The sequence below is a fragment of the Budorcas taxicolor genome, chromosome 11, assembly GCF_023091745.1.
Source record: "Budorcas taxicolor isolate Tak-1 chromosome 11, Takin1.1, whole genome shotgun sequence".
Lineage (NCBI taxonomy): Eukaryota > Metazoa > Chordata > Mammalia > Artiodactyla > Bovidae > Budorcas > Budorcas taxicolor.
Genome location: NC_068920.1, coordinates 108,204,268 through 108,223,003, shown reverse-complemented (window position 1 = coordinate 108,223,003; position 18,736 = coordinate 108,204,268). Strand labels below are relative to the sequence as shown.

At 44.6% G+C, this 18,736-nt stretch overlaps 1 protein-coding gene across 1 annotated transcript in view; it reads right to left on the bottom strand.

The window, feature by feature from the left end:
* POLR1A (RNA polymerase I subunit A) overlaps nucleotides 1-18,736 on the bottom strand; it is an 84,214-nt gene that overhangs the window by 35,999 nt on the left and 29,479 nt on the right. The window contains exons 13-14 of the mRNA XM_052647986.1: nucleotides 13,199-13,453; nucleotides 7,634-7,825 (exon numbers count right to left, since the gene is read on the bottom strand). Coding sequence (XP_052503946.1) covers nucleotides 7,634-7,825; nucleotides 13,199-13,453 — 447 coding nt within the window. The remainder of the gene's footprint in view (nucleotides 1-7,633; nucleotides 7,826-13,198; nucleotides 13,454-18,736) is intronic.

The following is an 18,736-nucleotide window of genomic DNA, read 5'->3' as shown; positions in this document are numbered from 1 at the left end:
CAGCTAAGAACACTAGAATGGGTTGCCACGTCCTCCTCCAGGGGATCTTCCCAATCCAAGGATCAAACCCGCGTCTCTTCTCTTGCATTGGCAGGCAAGTACTGCTGAGAATAAGGAGCAACCATAACTCTCCTGCCCTGCTGATGGAGGTGTAAACTGCTAGTCACTTTGAAAAACTGTTTGCTAAACTATCTATTACAGTTGAAGGTAGATCTTATGACTCAGCAATTTGATTCCCTGGTATTTACTCATGAAAATGCATATATATGTTCAATAAGAGATATATACAAAAATGTTCACAGCAGCCCTATTTGTAACAGCCAAATGAAGATGACTGAAGACAACCCAAACATCCATTAATGGTAAAGTGAACAAGTATATAATGGTATAGTCACATAATATAAGAAAACCACTCAAGAGGCTGTATGAAATGCCCTGGGAAAACAGCCTAAGACTTAATTTTTTAGGGTAGTACAAACAAATTTCCCAAGCTAAGTTCCTTATCTCCTGATTCAAAACATGGCTTTTCTCTGTAGAATTAGACTGGGTCACTAACAAATTCTTATGCAGTGCAGTAACTGTTCCCTTCTTTCATCTACTTGTACAGAAATAACAGCCTGAACCAACCTTTCAAGAAACCCGAGAAAATCTCAAATCTGGGCCTATTTTCTAATTTTACTTGGTTATACAGTAAGCAGAGCCCAGAAATGTTAAATTATTCCTAACACAAACCAAATTATTCTATCATTTTGATCTTTTTTGCATCAAATTTTTGTTCATCTACATTTTTAACATCGTTCTGTTATTATGCATAGAACTGTGTCTATTTCTTCTTTCAACATTACGTTGAAAATTTTCCAGACTGTTACACAATGCTTTAAAGCCACTATTTTAAACTACACAAAGCTTCCCTGGTGGCTCAGACAGTAAAGAATCCGCCTGCATGTGGGAGACCTGTGTTCGATCCCTGCATTGGGAAGATACCCTGGAAGAGGGCACGGCAACCCACGGCAGTATTCTTGCCTGAAGAATCCCCATGGACAGAGGAACCTGGCGAGCTACAGTCCATGGGGTTGCAAAGAGTCGGACACGACTGAGTGACTAAGCACAGCACAGAACAATATCTTAATAATAGATGTCCCACGATTTACACAGCCCCAGTGCTGAGTATCTAGATTTTGCTAATATTCCACCACTAAACCATGATGTCATGGACTGCTTTTTTCAAGTAGCTTTTATCAATAATACATTTCAGATTTCCTTTGGCTGGATTCTCAGACTGAGGTGGATGAACATATCTGTAGCTCCAGTTATGTAGTCTTTGTCCACTATTTGGTTCTATTTTGAACACACTGCTTACATTTAAACAAAATTCTAATAAATTCTGGATGGTTCAGTTCAGTTCAGTTGCTCAGTCGTGTCCGACTCTTTGCGACCCCATGAACCGCAGCATGCCAGGCCTCCCTGTCCATTACCAACTCCCAGAGTTCACTCAAACCCATGTCCATTGAGTCCGTGATGCCATCCAACCCATCTCACCCTCTGTTGTCCCCTTCTCCTCCCATCCTCAATCTTGCCCAGCATTAGGGTCTTTTCAAATGAGTCAGCTCTTTGTATCAGGTGGCCGAAGTATTGCAGTTTCAGCTTCAGCATCAGTCCTACCAATGAACACCTGGGACTGATCTCCTCTAGAATGCACTGGTTGGATCTCCTTGCAGTCCAAGGGAGTCTCAAGAGTCTTCTCCAACACCACAGTTCAAAAGCATCAATTCTTTGGCGCTCAGTTTTCTTTATAGTCCAACTCTCACATCCATGCATGACTACTGGAAAAACCATAGCCTTGACTAGACGGACCTTTGTTGGCAAAGTAATGTCTCTGCTCTTCAATATGCTGTCTAGGTTGGTCATAACTTTCCTTCCAAGGAGTAGGCGTCTTTTCATTTCATGGCTGCAATCACCATCTGCAGTGATTTTGGAGCCCAGAAAAATAAAGTCAGCCACTGTTTCCACTGTTTCCCCATCTATTTGCCATGAAGTGATGGGACTGGATGCCAAGATCTTAGTTTACTTAACACTTTAAAATCCCTTTATTTCTAAGATAACTTGAGATGGCTTACAAAATAAACATACATAAAGAAGAAGCAATAAAAAATTATAAACAGGAATAATAAGTGGACAAGTAAATGTTGTTATTGTTTAGTCACTAAGCTGTGTACAGCTTTTTCACAACCCCATGGACTGTAGCCGGCCAGGCTCCTCTGTCCATGGGATTCTCCAGGCAAGAATACTGGAGTGGGTTGCCATGCCCTCCTCCAGGGGATCTTCCCAACCCAGGGATCACACCCACATCTCCTGCATTGGCGGGTGGATTTCTTGGCCACTGAGCCACCAGGGAAGCCTGGACAAATACATATATCCAACTAAATTAGGGGCTAGCCAACTACAGCCTATAGACCAAACGTGGCCCACCATGTGTCTTTGTGAAATAGAAGCTGAAATGAATCATAGGCAGGCTCATCCCAAAGCCCTGTCTGTGCCTGCTTTCACATTATCATAGCAGAGCTGAGTAGCTGTGATTTACAGATCGTATGCCCAACAAACCCTAAAATATTTTCTATTTGGTTTTTATAAAAAAAAAGCTTACCAATTCCTGAACTAGACTATCCATAATTATAGATTTTAAACTTAAACTGCAAAATTCCCCTACTATTCTGTTAAATCAGCTTCTGTTTCTGGTCAGGACAGAGCCATGGTGACCTGATTTCACATCCACCAGATATAACAAAAACAAAAGCAGATGTGACTATGAAACAGTGGTTTCAATACAATGCACATTAGCAAATGAAGGACGTAGAACAGCAATGACATAGTAGACTTGAACCTTGTTTTGTTGTTCAGTGAGCCAGTTTTGTCCAACTCTTTGTGACCCCACGGACTGCAGCATCCCAGGATTCGCTGTCCATCATTGACTTGGGAGCTTGCTCAAACTCAGGTCCATTGAGTCAGTAATGCCATCCAACCATCTTTATCCTCTGTTGTCCCCTTCTCCTGCCTTCAGTCTTTCCCAGCATCAGGGTCTTTTCCAATCAGTCAGCTCTTCGCATCAGGTGGCCAAAGCACTGGAGCTTCAGCTTCAGCATCAGTCCTTCTAATTAATATTCAGGGTTGATTTCCTTAAGGATTGACTGGTTTGATCTCATTGCAGTCCAAGGGACCCTCAAGAGTTCTCCAATACGACAGTTCAAAAGCATCCATTCTTTGGTTCTCAGATTTCTTTATGGTCCAACTCTCACATCCATACATGACTACTGCAAAAACCATAGCTTTGACTAGACGGACCTTTGTTGGCAAAGTAATGTCTCTGCTTTTGAATATGCTGTCTAGGTTGGTCACAGCTTTTCTTCCAAACAGCAACCATCTTTTAATTTTATGGCTGTAGTCACAACCTGCAGTGACTTTGAGCCCCCCCAAATAAAGTCTCTCACTATTTCCAATGTTTCCTCATTAGTTGCCATGAATTGATGGGACCAGATGCCATGATCTTCATTTTTTGAACGTTGAATTTTAAGCCAGCTTTTCCACTCTCCTCTTTCACCTTCATCAAGAGGTTCTTTAGTTCCTCTTCACTTTCTGACATAAGGGTGGTGTCATCTGCATATCTGAGGTTATTGATATTTCTCCCAGCAATCTTGATTCCATCTTGTGCTTCATCCAGCTTGGTATTTTGCATGATGTACTCTGCATGTAAGTTAAGCAAGCAGGGTGACTATATACAGCCTTGACATACTCCTTTCCCAATTTGGAACCAGTCCATTGTTCCATGTCCAGTTCTAACTGTTGCTTCTTGACCTTCATACAGGTTCTCATGAGGCAGGTAAGGTGGTCTGCTATTCCCATGTCTTTTAAGAATTTTCAGTTTTTTGTGATTCACACAAAGGCTTTGGCATAGTGAATAAAGCAGAAGTAGATGTTTTTCTGGAACTCCCTTGTTTTTTCTATGATTCAACGGATGTTGGCAATTTGATCTCTGGTTCCTTTGCCTTTTCTAAATCTAGCTTGAACATCTGGAAGTTCACGGTTCACATACTATTGAAGCCAGGCTTTGGGAATTTTGAGCATTACTTTGCTAGCGTGTGAAATGAGTGCAATTGTGCAGTAGTTTGAGCACTCTTTGGCATTGCCTTTCTTTGGGACTGGAATGAAAACTGATCTTTTGCAGTCCTGTGGCCACTGCTGAGTTTTCTGTATTTGCTGGCATATTGAGTGCGGCACTTTCAGTGTCATCTTTTAGGATCTGAAATAGCTCAGTTGGAATTCCATCACCTCCACTACCTTTGTTCATAGTGATGCTTCCTAAGGTTCACTTGACTTCACACTCCAGTATGTCTGGCTCTAGGTGAGTGATCACACCATCACGGTTGTCTGGATCAATAAGATCTTTTTTGTAGTTCTGTGTATTCTTGCCACCTCTTCTTAATATCTTCTGCTTTTGTTAGGACCATACCATTTCTGTCCTTAATTGTGCCCATCTTTGCAGGAAATCCCTTGGTATCTCTAATTTTCTTGAAGAGATCTCTAGTCTCTCCCATTCTATTGTTTTCTTCTATTTCTTTGTATTGTTCACTTAGGAAGGCTTTCTTATCTCTCCTTGCTATTCTTTGGAACTCTGCATTCAGATGGGTGTATCTTTCCTTTTCTCCTTTACCTTTTGCTTCTCTTCTTTTCTCAGCTATTAGTAAGGCGTCTTAGAGAAGGAAATGGCAACCCACTCCAGTACTCTTGCCTAGAAAATTCCATGGATGGAGGAGCCTGGTGGGCTACAGTCCATGGGGTCACGAAGAGTCGGACATGACTGAGCGACTGAGCAACTTCTCTTCTTTTCTCAGCTATTAGTAAGGTGTCCTCAGACAGGCATTTTGCCTTTTTGCATTTCTTTTTCTTGGGGATGGTTTTAATCACCACCTCCTGTACAGTCATGAACTTCCATCCACTGTTCTTCAGACTTGAACCTAATTGACATTTATAGAGCACTTCATCCAACACAGCAGAATACTTGTGATTTTTAAGGACACACAGATCATTTCCCAATACAGACTATCTTTGAAGCCACAAAACAAATCTCAGTAATTTGAAAAGGATTCAGATTACTCAAGGTATGTTTTCTGGCCACTGTGGAATTAAAATTGCAATCAATAGGATACATATCTGGAAAATTCTTAAATATTTGGAAACTAAATCAAAGACTTCTGAATATCTCGGGGTCAAAAACAGAAATAAAAATGGCGTTTAGCAAGTCTTTTGAAGTGAATGAAAATGAAAATACAATATATTCAGCAGAAATTTTATATATAAAATGCCAATATTAAAGCAGGAAAAAAGTCTCAAATTACTGACTTCAGTTCCAACCTTAAGTAACTAGAAAAAGAAGGGCAAATCAAACCCAAAGTAAGCAGAAGAAAGGAAATAAAAAAGATGAAACTGAAATAAATGGAACAGAAACAAAAATAGAGAAAGTCAATAAAAGCTGGTTCTTTGAGAACAAAACTCAGAGCAAACTCATCAGGAAAAAGAGAGAAGACATAAATTATCACTATCAGGAATGAGAGAGGGGGACCACCTTTAGGTTCCACAGACAGTAAAGGAACATAAAACAGTACAATGAATAATTTCATGCCTATAAATCCAACAATTTAGATGAAAAGGACAAATTCCTAGAAAAAACAAAGCAGTAAAGCTCATCCAAGAAGAAAGAGATGAACTAAACAACAGCCCTACATGTAATTAGAGAAACAGAAATTTTAGTTAAAAGTAGCCTTCCTAAAGAGAAAATATCATGAGAAACGCTGGGCTGGAGGAAGAACAAGCTGGAACCAAGATGGGTGGGAGAAATATCAATAACCTCAGACATGCAGATGACACCACCCTTATGGCAGAAAGTGAAGACGAGCTAAAAAGCCTCTTGATGAAAGTGAAAGAGGAGAGTGAAAAAGTTGGCTTAAAGCTCAACATTCAGAAAACTAAGATTATGGCATCTGATCCCATCACTTCATGGGAAATAGATGGGGAAACAGTGGAAACAGTGGCTGACTATTTTTCTGGGCTCCAAAATCACTGCAGATGGTGACTTCAGCCATGAAATTAAAAGATGCTTACTCCTTGCAAGGAAAGTTATGACCAACCTAGACAGCATATTCAAAAGCAGAGACACTACTTTGCCAACAAAGGTCCATCTAGTCAAGGCTATGGTTTTTCCAGTGGTCATGTATGGATGTGAGAGTTGGACTGTGAAGAAAGCTAAGCGCTGAAGAATTGATGCTTTTGAACTGTGGTGTTAGAGAAGACGCTTGAGAGTCCCTTGGACTGCGAGGAGATCCAACCAGTCCATCCTAAAGGAGATCAGTGCTGGGTGTTCACTGGAAGGACTAATGTTGAAGCTGAAACTGCAATCATTTTGGCCACCTGATGCGAAGAGCTGACTCATTTGAAAAGACCCTAATGCTGGGCAAGATTGAGGGCGGGAGGAGAAGGGGACGACAGAGGATGAGATGGTTGGATGGCATCACGGACTCAATGGACATGGGTTTGGGTGGACTCCGGGAGTTAGTGACGGACAGGGAGGCCTGGCATGCTGCGGTTCATGGGGTCGCAAAGAGTTGGACACGACTGAGCGACTGAACTGAACTGAAAGAGAAAATTTTAGGTCCAGATGACTACACTGGTGAACTCCACCAAACACTTAAGGAAAAAATAATACTATATTGTACAAACTCTTACAGAAAACTGAAAGAGTAAATAAATACTTCCTAACTCATTCTATGAAGCCAATGTTAACCCTGATAGCAAAACCAGGTAAACTTATGACAAGAAAAGAAAACCACACATCAAAATTCCTCATGTACAATGATGCAAAAGGTTCTGAACAAAAATTTAGCAAATACTATCTCATAACCAAGTAAGGTTTATCCCAGAAATACAAGTTGGCTTAATAAGAAAACCAGTCAAGTACCAGGACCATGGATTTAAAGAACTGCAGGTGGGGGGCCGGTGAGACCTTATAGCTCATCAACCTGAACACTTCTGCTTTGTAAATAATGAACTGAGGCCTCCTGAACCAAGATCACATAATTGATTAAGTATAATATGATGCTCTGGGTGTCAGAAAGTCCTGAGTTTGAATCTCAACTCTACCTCCTATGGACTTGGACAAGTAACAACTTCTCCAAACCTCATTATCCTCATCTGGTAATAATGGTGATAAATGATGCTAAATGGTGATAATGATAGTGTCTGTATCAGAGGTTGGTTGTGAGGGTTAAGTAATCTAACATATTTGAAGCACTCCCAACAAACATAACTACTGCTACCATCAGCACCACTGCCTATTACCACCATATCTAGACGATGAGGTCAGTGTTAAGTTAGAAGTTTCAGTTAGAAGCAAAGGACAGAAAATATGCAATTGTAGACACTCCTTTGAAACCATCCACACCCGAAAACTCCATCAAAGAGACATTGTTTGATTTGTCATTTCTGTTTCTGGCCTGGACTCTCCTGGGAACAAAACCTTTTTACTGAGTGGCCGGATTCCTTTTTTTTTAAAATAAATATCCACCATTTGTTTCCCCCTAATTACCTGCTTTCCTGTCCACAGAGGAAAGGGCTTCAGGATGGCAGGAGGAAGGAGCTTCACACGCCCCACTTTGTCTGTGAGTCCTCGGTACACCAGCTCCATATACTGCTCCCGGCTGAAAAAGCAGCCTCGAATGGTCATGTTTGCCCCTGAAACCATGTGATCTTGGATCAGCCCCGCCAATGGCTGGCCATCCTACAAATCAAAACAGGTAAGAGAAGGACAAATTAAAAAAAAACAAACAAAACAGAAGCCACATTCTAACTCCTAATCTTGTGCTTTGGAGCTACCCACTAGCAACAGCCCTCCTTACATCCCCATGTTGTCCAGTCATGGCCGCACCTAGCCAGTGCTTGGGCCTCCCATCTTGAGAGCAAACTGCCTCCCAGAGCACGTGACCAGGGCTTCCTGACCTGCTCCCACCTTTGCCTTTTGCCCACTGTTCAATATCAAAAGTGCTTCAAACCCATGCAGGCCCCCTGGCCTTCTCTCCCTAATCCCATCTGCTTCTCGTTAACTTCGGCATATTTCTGGCATTTACGCATCAATTCGGTCTGGCTGCTGTTGGCTGTGTTCTTGTTTTTATATTTTGGTTTTATGCTTTGGTGTTTTTCACACATTTCTGGCCTGGTTCTCCTCTAAATCAGTCACCCATTCAACAAATATTTATGGAGAGCCTACTGTATGCCGAGGCACTGGGTGAGACCAACCTTCAGTCTATTTTAGTGGCTGAAACACACAGATCCCTCACCATGAGAAAGAGCTAGACGGTAAACAAAACAAATGGCTGGAGAGATTCATTATTCCAAAGAATTTTAAATGCCTGTGGAGGAGAAGAATGGGATGGGTCACCACATAGACCTGGGGCAGGAGGGGATGGGCAGGAATGGTCTCTCTGGGGGCATTGACAGTACTGCAGTTTGGCCTGTGGAGTGACTTGGACTCAGCCAACTCAGAGAGTGGGGGTTTGGGGAGAGGTTCCTTGAGAGCGTCATGGGTGGAGAGGGGGCTTTGATGTACGTGACTGCAGAAGGCAAGAATGCCTGATGTCAGTGTGTCTTCATGATCTTGCATGTAGTCATGGTAGGCTGTTATCCACCAGATGCCAAAACATGGGCTTTTAGAGAGTTCCCTGGTGGTCCAGTGGCTAGGACTCGGCCCTTCCATTGCCATGGTCCCAAGTTCAGTCCCTTGTTAGGGAACTAAGACCCCACAAGAATTGCAATAGGACCAAAAAAACCCAAAGCCAAAGGCTTTTATAACAGCCCCAGTTTGGATGGATACATTCATCTTTTCTGATCCCCAGTCTCCTGAACCCTATCTGCCAGGTCTGCAGTCACGGCAACATAAAGCACACTAAGGTAAAAACAGACGTGCCCACTGATATTTATTACGAAGGCGTTTTTGCTAACTTTTCCCTGTTTATAGGAACTAGAGAAAAATCTTGGATCTAAAGATTGTTATCATTTGCTTATTTGTTAAATACCGTCCAATATTATGGCTGTATTGCATAACTAAGGAACTCTCAAGTGCAGCCATGGAGAAGTGCCAGGAATTTAGCCACAAGCACTAATTCAAAGGCTAGAAAGGATGCTTGTCAAACAGTCTAAATACCATGGCAATGGGCTTTATGTAAACTCAGAGATAATTATTACCAAGGAGCCAGATAGGTGTTGCAGATGGAAGGCAAGATCAGATGGGGCATGCAGCCCTTGAGTTATGAACACGGACAAAAAATTATACTCTGCAACTTGTTCCAAAGACAAGGTCTTATTTTGCTTAGGGGAAAAACTGAAAACAGTATTAAGCATCTGACTCATCCCACAGCCCTTTGGGGGCTTCCCTGGTGACTCAGTGGTTAAAGAATCTGCCTGCAATGCAGGAGACATGCATTGATCCCTGGGTCGGGAAGATCCTTAGGCAAGGAGATTACAACCCACTCCAGTATTCTTAACCTGAAAAATCCTATGGACAGAGGAGCCTAGCAGGCTATAGCCCATGAGGTCCCAAAGAGTCAGAAATGACTGAGCTACTAAACAACAACAGTCTTTTGGGGCAGATATAGATTTTGCCTTTTTTTTTCCTTTAAAGAACATAATTACAAGTTACAGGATCTAGTCAGTGCCTTCTCTTTCCATCTAGAGTTTTCCATGACTAGAAAATTACCTTAATGGCTAAATTGCTTTCAATGCAATAAGCATGAATTCTAGGGAGGAGTGCTGATTAAAGCAATATACTAAGGGTCTACTTATAATGCTGAATTTTCTAAATCTGCTTAGGATCAGAAAGACTAATTCTGGATCAAAAACCCACATAATTGTCAGCTATCCTATTCCACTTAACATCACAGCAAAATGACATTACAATCGATGTCTTTGGTCAGGATTCTTAAGAGAATTAGGGTATTCTGTGCCTTGAATTTTCTAGCTGAGTAAGTCAAAGTCAGGAAAGTATGTCTCAAGCCTTGTTAAAAAAACTTTCCATGAAGCAGTGGCCCTTAATAGATAAAACAAACAGAAGGGAAAAAAGAAAGAATCCACAAAGAAACATGTAAATGAAAAAGTGTAACTGTTTTCTTGGAAAGGAAACAGCTCAAGTTCCCTTCATCTATTTTAAGATGACAACAAGCAACTCTATTAAATACATAAAACTAACAATAAAATGTACTTAAATTGGGTACTATGGTTAGTCAAGGAAAAGAAACCTGAAAAATAGGGAAGCATTGGGACAATGAACAAACAGAAAAGAAAACAATAGGGAAATAAAGATACATCAAGAAAAATTAACAAAAAATGGCTTTCCTGGATTAAGAAAACTGACTCTTGCCATCTCAGGACTTTGCCATCAAACTACATGTTTCATTTTTATGCGTGTATGTGTGTGTGTGTGTGTTAAGTCACTTCAGTCGTGTCCAACTCTGTGATCCTAGGGACTGTAGCCCACTAGGCTTCTCTGTCCATGGGATTTCCCAGGCAAGAATACTGGTGTGGGTTGCCATGCCCTCCTTGAGGGGATCTTCCCTACACAGGGATCAATCACACATCTTTTATGTCTCCTGCATTGGCAGGTGGGTTCTTTACCACTAGAGCCACCTGGAAAGCCTTTCATTTTTATAACTATCACCAAAAACAGGATTTCTCCTCTTGGCACTTACACTAAGGGCTACACAAAATTTATCAAGAATCAAAAGCTCTTTACCGCTGACAAAAGAAGTTGTCTGAAAGTAAAGTGAATTCTCAGGTCATCTCCTAGAATTGTCTTGGTTTGTTTCTTACTTTTTTTTTCCTGATTTCTCTTTTTTTCAGCTGCACAGGTGGCATGTGGGATCTTAGTTCCCAAACCAGGGATATAACCCTTGCTCCCAGCAGGGGAAGTTCAGAGTCTTAATCGCCAGAACACCAGAAAAGTCCCATTTTTTACTTTTTAAGAAATTAATTCATTGATGAGACTTTACTTTTGTTCTATCTCTGACCCTGTACTCACAGGCGGGTGAGCATGTGATGAGGCGCATCTGGAATTAAACAGGCCAGCCCTTTGCAGAACATGGTGTACGCAATGAAGTCCCCTATTCCATCTTATTCAATGAAAATCAAGTCTACATTGGTCTAGTGAATGCTCAAGTTCACAGCACTTCAGAGCACCCCAACTCTTCATGAGGCTAATGTCCAGAGGTCACTCTGCCAGCAAAAAAAATGAACCATCTGCTGTTTACTGGTAGTGTCCACCACAGTGAAATGTGACATTCTCTCTAGCAGGCTAGACAACCGGCACAGTCCTGTTAGCCACTTCTTTCCACAGACCCTCACCCAGGCCCAGCCTCGCCTGTCAAGGGGGACTAACCACACAGGAGGCTGAGCACACAGGCTTGGCGGGATCAAAGGTGCTGGGTTCGAGTCCCAGCTTCTTCACTGGCTGACAAGTCACTCACCTGTGTTTCTTCACCTGAAAACTACACCTGCCACCTAAGGCTGTGGTGAGGACTAAGCCAGAATGGTGCAGACTGCTCAGAGCGGCGCCTGAGGCACATGGAGTGCTCAGGACAAAGTGGCTTTTATTGCCACCACCATCACAGCTACAACTGACGTAATTTACACGAAAACACAAAGGGCCAATTTTCAAATTAGTCAATTTTCTTATAATTATTTCTTCTAAACTATTAATTTAAAAATTTTTTGTTTTTGTTTTTTGGCTGCACCACAAGGCATGCAGGATCTTAGTTCCCCAATCAGAGATCAAACCCATACCTCCTGCAGTAGAAGCTCGAAGTCTTAACCACTGGACCATCAGGGAAACCCCTGTTAGTAAAAATTAATCAAACTATTTCTTCTAATTTCTTGGGGACCTGAGTGGGCCCTTAACCCCTCCTGCTCACGGTCAGCCCCTTCATTAATCAATAGCCAGCCAAGGTGGGCAGAGAAGGGAAAGAAAGTTATAATCAACTAATTGGATCTGCAGGAAGCCACACTGGTGTGTCTGGTAGGAAAAGAGGCTGGAATGCTGGGATACTGGTCACCTGCCTGGTTCTCCAGGTGGGATAGGGGAAGAGAAATTCCCAGGAGGAGAGGTCACTAACTGATGCGGGACAATCTCTAAGCAGCGTCTATGCTTCCTGGGTACAGACGCCTCTGTCTCTTCTGTGGAAGGGTGGCAGGGCCCACGCCAGGGGAAAGAAGAAAAGCCACAAAGATCTGGGAGCTCCTGGCCCCTCCTCCCCACCCCCTTCCACTCCAGCTCTGTGTCCTTGGACATGTTACACCATTTCTTCACGTGATTGTGGCTGTTAATAGCACCTACTCCAAGGACTGTGGGGAGGAGAAAAGGAGAGGCTTCCAAGGTGCTATGTATGGTGTCTGGCCTTGAAAAAGTGCTTGGAAAATGGCAGCCATGGTTCTTTATTGTTTTATTACTACCCCACATTACAACCCAATGAATGGTGTGTAATTTGTGAATCGCCGCGACACAGTTTATAAAAGAAGGGATTCACAGCAGAGATTCCTCATGGGCTGCAGGGAATTTCATCTGGACCCTCAGGATTATGTTAGTCACTCAGTTGTGTCTGACTCTTTGGACTACAGCCCGCCAGGATCCTCTGTTCATGACTTTTCCAGGCAAGAATACTGGACTGAGTTACCACTTCCTTCTCTGGAGGATCTTCCTGACCCAGGGATCAAACCCTGGGGGTTAAGTTGTCTCTTAAAACCCTCCTTATCTTAAAGGATCAAAGTCATCTGTGGACCGTGGGGATCCTCATAGGTGGGATGCTAAGGCTTGCCAGAGGCTGATATATTGTAGAATCCAAACAGGCTGGAAGACAAGACCTAAGTTGCAGGTACTGAACTCAGCTTCCTGGGATGATTGTTACAACTTCTCTCCTGACATCTTAAGAGGCAGCAAGAGAGAAACCTCCTATCTCTAAGCAACTAGGGGGCTGAAGACCCCACCCGGAAGAATCCAAGACCCTCTGCTCCATATGCCCCTGCTGACTCCAGAAGCTGCCTGGGGCCCGGACCTGAACTGCCAAGTTGGAAGCTGGTGATGATCATGGAATGGCCTCAAGGTCAGACCTACCTTGGGAACAAGGTACTGCTGATCGGTGCAGGCCAGGACGTAGGCCTCGGCCCGGCCCAGTTCACTCTGGGGGAAGTGGGCGTTCATCTCGTCTCCATCGAAGTCGGCGTTGTAGGCCTTGCAGTTGGCGTAGTGGAGCCGCAGGACTTTCTCCTCGGGGAGGACACGGGCGCGATGTGCCTGGATGGAGGGCCTGTGCAGGGTGGGCTGCCGGTTCAGGAGGAGAATGTCCCCGTTCTTCACATGCCGGCACACCTGTGGGCAGAGCAGAGGAAGGGCTGAGCAGTGGCCACTCTGGCATCACTGCTACAATGCCAAGGGCTCACCTCACCCTGGGCTGAGTGTGGCTTCTGTCTGTCTCATGTTTTACTCAATAAAAGGGGAACTTTCAGTCCAGTCTGAAACCCTAGAAATCTATGAGAAATAACTACTAAGCCCTAAGGGTCTCAGTGTGTGTGCATGCTCAGTTACTAAGTCATGTCCGACCCTTTTGTGACTCCATAGAATGTAACCCGCCAGGCTCCTCTGTCCATTGGATTTTCTAGGCAAGAATACTGGAGTTGCATTTCCTTCTCGAGGGGATCTTCCCAGGGACCAAACCCAGGTCTCTTGGCAATGGCTGGCAGATTCTTTACTACTGAGCCATCCGGGAATCCCAAAATGCCACTTTGCAGAAGAAACAGGCCCCTACTACCAAATCCAAATTCAAGAACCAGGCATGGTTAGGGTTTGAACTGGCATGGTTAGGGTTCTTTAGTTTACGAGACAGACGCCTTAATGTTTTCTGAGAAATAGCTGCTAACCTAGCAAAGTCCTGTCCTAGCTCTGGGCTCAGACTATTGCTGTTGTTTAGGTGCTAAGCTATGTCCAACTCTTCGTGACCCCATGGACGATAGCCCGCCTGTCTCCTCTGTCCACGGAATTCTCTAGGCAAGAATATTGGAGTGGGTTGCCATTTCCTCCTCCAGGGGAGGGATAAGTCAATGATGCCACAGGCCCCTGTCCAGTAATGTCTGTCTTCTTCAGACATGCACAACCTTTCTGGAGTTTGAATTCCCCTGAGAATTAATCTGAAAAAAGAAATGGACACATCCTAAGACAGCAGGTCTACACATAACCATAAAACTCCTGGGCTTGAAAGGATTTGGCAGACCTCTAGAATCTCCACTGTAGCCACATTTGAGTATGTTAGTCCGAATGTGAATTCCACGTTTCAGAAATACTTGCCCAACCTCATCCTTCAGAGCCAGGACTGAAACTTAGGGTTCTTGATTCCCAGTTCAATGCTCCCGGAAAATATTTTATGGCACTTAAAAATTAATAACAAGTTTAAATTGCCATGGTCTTTTGGGAAAGCAATTTCACAGCAGATTTTAGAACACTAAAAACTCATTTCCCTTGGGCTTTCAGAATGAAAAAGGTGCCAATGCAAGGTTCTATGAATGATGTTTATGCACCCGTGTTAACAGTGGCAAAAACTGGGAAAAACCTGGCTGCCCCAAAGAAGGGGCATCAGTGGATAAATCATAGTATGTACTATGGAATATTATGTAATGATGAAAAAGGACTTGGTGAAGGGGCACCCAGGCCATGGAACATGCAGGATCTTAGTTCCCCAACCAGGGATTGAACCCAGGTCCCCAGAAGCGGAAGCTGAGTCAACAGGGACTGCCAGGGATCCTTTAAAAAGGATGACTTAAATGTATAACAGTCTTGAAAAAAGGACAAAAATGTATTTCAGTAAAAGAAAAACCATCCAGGTGTATTAGTATCAGTCGCTCAGTCATGTCTGACTCTTTGTGACCCATGGACAGTAGCACACAGGCTTCTCTGTTCATGGAATTCTCCAGGCAAGAATACTGGAGTGGGCAGCCATTCCCTTGTCCAGGATCTTCCTAGCCTAGGGATCAAACCCAGGTATCCTGCATCACAGGCAGATTTTTTTTATCGTCTGAGCCACCAGAGAAGGCCATCTAAGGTGACAGGATGAGGTGATTTTAAACCCAATCCAACTCTATGTGTTTATACACACGAGGACAAAGATATTTAGATCCTTACTGAGCTGCTGTGTGGTATCCTCAGGGCAGGGGGACATGGAAGAAGAGAAAGATCACCACCTTGACCTTTACGTGTCTTAGTGCTATTCATGTTACAACAAGCGTGTGCAACTTTTAGAAAATTTTTAAAGATCTTCAACTATTTCTAAAGAAAGCATGAAAAACTGCACAGGTGATACGCTTACCAGAAGAGAATGAAAACCACAGTAATTTTACTCTTCAAAGATAACCACTGTTCACACTTTCTTGCTCTTTACCAATATCAATATGCCACTGGTCATGTCCTCCTGACAGGACACCTCCTCCCACAAAGCTGATTTTAAAGGCCTTTCATCTTTGTTGTTGTTCAGTCGCTAAGTTGTGTGCAACCCTTTTGAGACCCCATGGACTGCCGCATGCCAGCCTTCCCTGCCCTTCACCACTTCCCAGAGTTTGCTCAAACTCATGTCCATTGAGTCGGTGATGCCATCCAATCATCTCATCCTCTGTCGTCCCCTTCTCCTGCCCTCAATCTTTCCTAGCATCAGGGTCTTTTCCAATGAGTTGGCTCTTCGTATCAGGTGGCCAAAGCATTGGAGCTTCAGCATAATTAACTACTGTGCTTCCTAAATGATGCACAGAGATGCTATTTTAAAAAACAAATACATGGGAATTCCCGGGGGTCCAGTGGTTAAAAATCTGTGCTCTCACTGCCAAGGGCCTGTGTTCAATCCCTCGTTGGGGAACTAAGATCCCACAAACCACTCAGTGTGGCCAAAAATATAAAACAAACAAAAAACCAACAAATGCATGAGGCAACTGCTACCCCAATCATTCCGCATGCTGCCCTCAACAGTCCAGAGGAATGATGGAGACTTAGTGAGTGCTCCTCCCACCCCAAGTCTTCCCTAAATTACTCGGCAGGTAATAGGTTGGAGGAAACAAATTACTCAGAGTCTATTTCTTCTCATGTCATCCACATTATGAAGCTGGATCAGAGAGCTGGTTACAGAGAGAGGCCAAAGGTTAACAAGAGATGCACCCACCAGCCTCCCCTCATTCCTGCTCAGCTGGGCTGAAAGTTTCCTCCAACTCAGGGAAGCAGGGAGCAAACCCCTCAAATTCTAAAAGGCAGTCCTAAAAGCAGCGAGAAAGAACTCGGTCTTTCTGCTCCCCGAGGAATCCAAACCCATCCTTCTCCTGCCCCTACATCCATGTTTCCAAGGAGACCTGGATTCTGAGGATTCCCATGAGTGTCTGCCCAGGGCACGTCATGGAGCCTGAGCTGACTTTGAAGGTCTATTTCTTTAGCTTCTCAAGGGAGGAACTGCCCAGACCTGTGGCTCAGGCCCCAAAGCCCAGGCTGGGCCTCGGAACGGAGTCTCACAAATTCGAGACATCCTCCGGCATAAGCAAACCCCACAGCTGGGAAGGCTCGCAGGCCCATCTGGCAGGCTCCAGCCAATGCAAACAGAAGCCCTGGAGCACAGAGTGCTCCCCTTGCCAATCCAAACCAGAGGCCCTTCCTTTCTCTTGTCTCTAAATAAATACCATAGTGAAAATTAGCGTGCTCCAGTGCCCGGGTCAGGGTTCTCAGAAGCAGAGCCAGAGCCAAAGAGCTGCTCTCAGGGCTGACTGCTGGGCCGGGAAATGAGGCTTGGCCAACTCGGCCACTTCCTCCTCCATTTACGGGGGCCAGCGGAAGGGGCAGAGACTTCACTCCTCCCTCTTCTCATCGAACCTGCAGTCTGTCCTGACCTGGATCTCTCCCTCCAGTCACGTAACCCAGCCCTTTGGCCTAGTTCTTATCTATATGGAAGGTGTTCAGCAAGAAAACTACTTTACAAATTACCAGTAGGCTGTGAATGCACACATACTCGACTACGTGTATAAATGTGACATATAACATCACTGAGGTTTTGGAAACTAAAAAGAATCATTCTTAGTCCCCAGGTCCTGATATGTGCATGCATGCTCAGTCACCACTGTCCTGTCTGACTCTTTGTGACCCCATGGACTGTAGCCCACCAGGCTCCTCTGTTCATGGGATTCTCAAGAATACTGGAGTGGGTTGCCATGCCCTCCCTCCGGGGGATCTTTCTGCTCCAGGAATCGAACCTGCATCTCTTACATTTCCTGCATTGGCAGGCGCCTTCTTTACCACTAGCGCCACCTGGGAAGCCCAAGATCCTGATATAAGGAACACTTGTTTCAAAAGGTCCCTTCCTGTCTTTGCCCTGGGAGGGCCACATCCTCAGCTCAGTCCATGGAGCCTCCTGCACCTCAACATGGACCTATCCAGTCCACAGGGTGCTGGGGAGATTGGAGGGTCTAATACCCCGCCCTTGTCCTCAGGGGTTTAGGACTTAAAGTGGAATAGGTGGGGGCCCGTGGAGTGACCCCACAAGGCAATGAGGGTGGGAGGTGAGGTGGGACACACAGGGAGGGTGATCCCACGCAAGTGTGAAAGTGGCAAACTGCACACCATCTGTTTTTATAATTAGAGTTTTTTTGGAACACAGCCCAAACCAATGGCTTTGTACTGCCCTGGTGGCTTCCACAGTTCATGCTAGAAAAGTGGGGCTGAGTTGCTGCAACACAGACCATGTGGCTGACAAAGCCTAAGATGTGTACTCTCAGGTTCCCAGGTGGCTCAGTGGTAAAGAACCCACCTGCCAATGCAGGAGACGTGGGTTCAGTCTCCGGATTGGGAAGATCCCCTGGAGGAGGGCATGGCAACTCACTCCAGTATTCTTGCCTACAAAATTTCATGAACAGAGAGAGGAGCCTGGCAGCTACAGTCCAGGGGGTCGCAAAGAGTCAGACACAAATGGGCGACTGAGCACACACACGCACCTTGGCTGAAAACGTGTGCAGGCTCCTCCCTGGAGGAATGAGGGCCTTGCTGAGGTACAGAGCGGCGATGGCTGGGGAGTCTGGGGAGAACAAAGTGTTCCCAGCACGTACGGGAAGTTCAAGGACTGAAGGGGAAGTCTGGACGGGATGCTGGGGCTAGGGGAGAAAGCAGAGATAGTATGCTGATGTGAAGTTCAGCTGGAAGACAGATAAGGCCAACTTCCCTTATTTCCCTGCAGCTCAGAACTCATCTGCATCCCCTCTCGTAAGCTGCCCAGTGAGTGCAGTGAGGCCAACCTGCCCTCTCTGAAGCCAACTTCCAACCCCACAGACGTAAAGGGCCACATGAAGGAAGTGTCCCTGTGTATCTGCCTCATCATCACATCCCAATAACGTCAGGAACCCCACCATCCTTCTACTTTTGCTATAGCTGGAGATGACAAAGGTTCTGGGGCCCAACTCCTCCCACTTTGTCCAAACGACTCTCCTGGGTCACAGGTGGTCTCTGTCTGGGCAAATCTGATGCATCTTCCTTTCTCCCTCTCCTTAAACTTCATATTTAATTCCACAAACACCTCCTATGTGCCTCGGGAAGATGCCAAGGTACTCTGGGGCTGGTCTTGACTAGAGGTGGGGGACGGATGCT